Consider the following 4,322-nt stretch of genomic DNA (forward strand, 5'->3'; position numbering starts at 1 on the left):
TGATTATATAATTCATTAGAAATTTAGCCAATAGCAATTACAAATTTTACGTAGTTACTATGTATTGATAAGCGATTATACTCTTGACGACGTGGTATAACCGTTTTGGTGTTTCGCCTCCTCCAACAATGTGAACTATGTCATGGTAACGATAGTTTTAACATTTGTCAATAAACGTCAAAAAAAAATGGAACGCTTCGGTTCAAGCTCTGAATTATATAATCGTATCGAATACCACTCGAGCAAACGAAAATATTCGATTATACTAACCTCCTCACTCGACGTATATCCTTAAAACACCACTCCAGCTACGCTGTCGTGGTGTTTCGCAGAATACGTCTCGTGACTCGGAAGTATAATCGAATATTTTCTATGCTCTTGTGATATTATAACTGATTATATAATTCATTAGAAATTTAGCCAATAGCAATTACAAATTTTACGTAGTTACTATGTATTGATAAGCGATTATACTCTTGACGACGTGGTATAACCGTTTTGGTGTTTCGCCTCCTCCAACAATGTGAACTATGTCATGGTAACGATAGTTTTAACATTTGTCAATAAACGTCAAAAAAAAATGGAACGCTTCGGTTCAAGCTCTGAATTATATAATCGTATCGAATACCACTCGAGCAAACGAAAATATTCGATTATACTAACCTCCTCACTCGACGTATATCCTTAAAACACCACTCCAGCTACGCTGTCGTGGTGTTTCGCAGAATACGTCTCGTGACTCGGAAGTATAATCGAATATTTTCTATGCTCTTGTGATATTATAACTGATAATATGTGTACAAAATTTGAGTTGTGTATCTCAAACGGTTCCTGAGATATCGACAAGAAACAGAAAAATATCTTTTTTTTGATGCCCTATATCTCAAAAACATTGCATTTGCGAACCTATGTCAATAAGAACTTTTTTTCTTAGAATAAGCCCAAGAATCACACACAATTTTCTGACATATGCTTTAAAACACCCTGTATACATACAATGTGACTCACTAAGAACCAAGACACCCCTTCTAGATGTACTTCTAGGTACTTCATGATCTACTATGATATTTTTTAACAATTTTTTGAAAATTGTTCCTCAGTAAGCCACAAAAATTTAACATTCCCCTAAAATAATTTTCCAAAAAATCGCTCACCAAAAAAAAATAGGCAACTTGCATAAAAATTTAATTTCTTTTAGAACTGCGTAAATTTGTAGTCTATAACCGATAACAACTAACAGTGGTAAAAAAAAACAATTTCTTCAATGCTAGAAATTAATTGCAGATGTTTAAAATTATATAAAACTTTTAATTTAAGAAAATATATGCAAGTTACCCACTGCAGCATGCTATGGATTGCCAACTGAATCATCGTAGTTGGTACAGCAAGTATATCTAAAGTTTATATACACAAAAAAAATTTCATTCAAATTAGACGTAATATAAAAATTTTAGAGGAGAGCCATATAAAATTACAATATTCTTAACTGCTATTCTTATTCAATTTTATTTTTCATATCATTTGAAGTAGGTACCTAATAGTTAACAAATAATGACCAACATTTACAAAATTTCTCAAACAAAATACAACCACCTGATAAAAGATAAAATTATATAAATATTTACTTTTAGATTAGAATTTCCCAACAAAACTAAGAAATTGAAGCAATAATAGTACATTGTGTAACGAGTAACGCTGGAGCGTTGCGCTATGAAAATAACATCACACCGTTGTACTATCTGGCACTTTCCATGCACATAACCCCCTACGCTATAGGTCCCATAGGGATTATAATCATAATTTATAAAACTTTTATTACTTTTTGTAATTGAAATACATATTTTAATAAATCAAAGTATTTTTTATATTAACTAAATAGTTTTTGTCAGTCTCCAGCAAAGCTAGTGTTTGCATTCACATGAAGCACAGGACTGTTTTAAACTCTTAGTAGCAGCATACACAATAGGTCATAAAACCCACAGTGTGTCCCACTTAAGATTGAACATTTTACAGCTTCCTTACGAGTTGCTTTAGAAAAAATATTGTTAAACAAATGTTGCTTCTATTTTTATTGTTCATCCCTGTAAAATATTTTCAACTATACAGGGAACTATACGAGGGAATTTATATCTGTGTTCAATGATAAAAAAAATAGTAATTCCATTTGAAAAAAATAGTTATACAAGTTTGAATATTTTGAAGTTTAAGATGCCGCACAATATGCGTCTTGTAAAAATAATTTCCTTTCCATAGCCCAAATGATAGAGAATTTTACTCTGAATCAAAAGGGGGAAACTGTGAATCTGTATCATCAATAGCTTAGAGGATATTTGATGTTAAAGATAATGATGCAATCGGGAAAATTTTCGAAAAAAGTTGAATAACTCGGAAACGAAGCGTCCTTGACCTAAGGTATGGTATAGAAAGTCAGTCTGAAATTTAATGAGGAATCTAGTAATGGCCTCATATACAGTGTTCTATTTAAAAAAGTATAGTTGGTTAGCACTCAGGCCCTGTATAGTTGAAAATATTTTACACGGATAAACAATAAAAATAGAAGCAAACATTTTTTCTAAAGCGACTCATAAGGCAGCTATGGGACACACTCTATATGCCAGGATTTAAAAAACTATTTTGAATTTATTTGAATTAGTTTAGGTAAGTTAAAGTAAACAGATAATAAAAACCAGTTCTGAATTCAAAAACTTAAAAAATTATGCAATACTGACAAGGGGAAAGTAAGGAAATATAAAACAGTTTCAATGTTTTTCTTGATTTTAAACTTGCCTTGAATTCAGCTGGTCCATGTTGCTTGAAAGTTGTTGAAGTTACTAATGGAGTTACCACGGCCCAAGAATCCCACTGCTCTGGTTCCTGCGAATGGTGAATGGCTGACGTGCTAAATCCTTTAGGAAAAGGAAGATATCCTTCTGGCTCACCCATACTAAGTCAGTAATATACTGAAAATTAAAAGCTACTATACTTTGACGACATGGTGGATACTAATATGATGCAATACCTATTTAATGTTTGGTATGCATTTATATATAAATATTTATTTTTCATATTTGTCATAAACATTTAATAATAAAATATATACCGAATTTTATAACTTAGATAATAACAATAATCTACTAATGGCCAATAAATAATAAATCACCGCTCACTCGAGGTAAGATTGGGTAAATATTACTATCTAGTCTATATTCTATCAATACTAAAAAGTTTAACATATTTTGAATAATGTAATGTAAGACTACATGATTATAAGGGAGCCTAGTAAAGTAAGGAATGGTAAGAATAGTGGTACTAAAATTGTCTCTGGTAAAGACCAGTACATGTCTTTATGTCTAACCTCTAGCAATGACGGTGAGGACGAAACCTAAGAACAACTACCTACCTACAACTATAAACTTTAAATTTACACCACTTAAACTATATAAAAAAATTAATTTATAAAGTGCTTGCTCAAACTTGTAAATGTGTGTTTATCATAGAAAATATAGTACTACTATATTTTCTATGGTGTTTATTAAAGTAAAGTTAACTTCGTTTCACTTATGGAATGCAAGTGATTTCGTAAGAATTGAACTCGAGCTTTAACAAGACAAGATAAACGTTTTCCTTTTACAACAAATCTTAGCTAATCTAACATAATCTTAGTAAATACACTATTCATTATGTTGTCGTTGTCCTTTTACATATTTTTGTCTTAGCTAAATTTCAATTTTCTTGCATAATCTTAACTGGACTAATTTGACAAAAGGTCAAGTCAAACGGAACATGAACATGGTAGGTGCGTTTTGATAGATTGATTCCGGAATTGAATTATGCAGAATGGGCCTTTTATTGCAAGCATATTCTGAATTTCTGAATCCGATTGCAACTTTTGCTTCTGTGGCTTGAAACGGAATTATTAGAAATATTAGAATTAAATGGTGGGGAGATAAAATTTGTGAGGTTACTTAGGTAGCTGGTGTAACCATTATTCTATGGCTAGAAATTGGCCTCAATGATTTGGGATCGAGGGGGATTATCCCTCTTTATCCTGCCTCATCTCGTGTAGGCCTGGACAGCCTTCGTAGGTGGGCCCCATCCGTCGTCTACCCCGACCGCAAATGCGGCCGGTGTAGGCGCTTTGTGGGACCTCCTTTTGTCCTGGCTGGGCCCCGCCGGCTAGGGCCCTTTCTTCTGGCGCTCTTCTTGCTTCGCCGGCTCGTCTGTGTAAACCCCGGGGGTAGTGTCATGTTTATGTGTGGTATGGTTGGGTAGGGTAGTGCGGCTATGCAGCCTGGGATGCGCTTTGCTAAGGTGGCCCTTAG

The 4,322-nt window shown here is 33.3% G+C and overlaps 1 protein-coding gene across 1 annotated transcript in view; it reads right to left on the reverse strand.

Moving 5' to 3' along the window:
* LOC108911357 (cystathionine gamma-lyase-like) overlaps nucleotides 1-3,573 on the reverse strand; it is an 18,095-nt gene extending 14,522 nt beyond the window's left edge. The window contains exons 1-2 of the mRNA XM_018716274.2: nucleotides 3,401-3,573; nucleotides 2,788-2,960 (exon numbers count right to left, since the gene is read on the reverse strand). Of these exons, the coding sequence (XP_018571790.1) occupies nucleotides 2,788-2,943 (156 nt within the window). The 5' untranslated portion in view covers nucleotides 2,944-2,960; nucleotides 3,401-3,573. The remainder of the gene's footprint in view (nucleotides 1-2,787; nucleotides 2,961-3,400) is intronic.
* Nucleotides 3,574-4,322: the final 749 nt, after the last annotated feature.

The sequence above is a fragment of the Anoplophora glabripennis genome, unplaced genomic scaffold, assembly GCF_000390285.2.
Source record: "Anoplophora glabripennis isolate ALB-LARVAE unplaced genomic scaffold, Agla_2.0 scaffold460, whole genome shotgun sequence".
Taxonomy (NCBI): Eukaryota; Metazoa; Arthropoda; class Insecta; order Coleoptera; family Cerambycidae; genus Anoplophora; species Anoplophora glabripennis.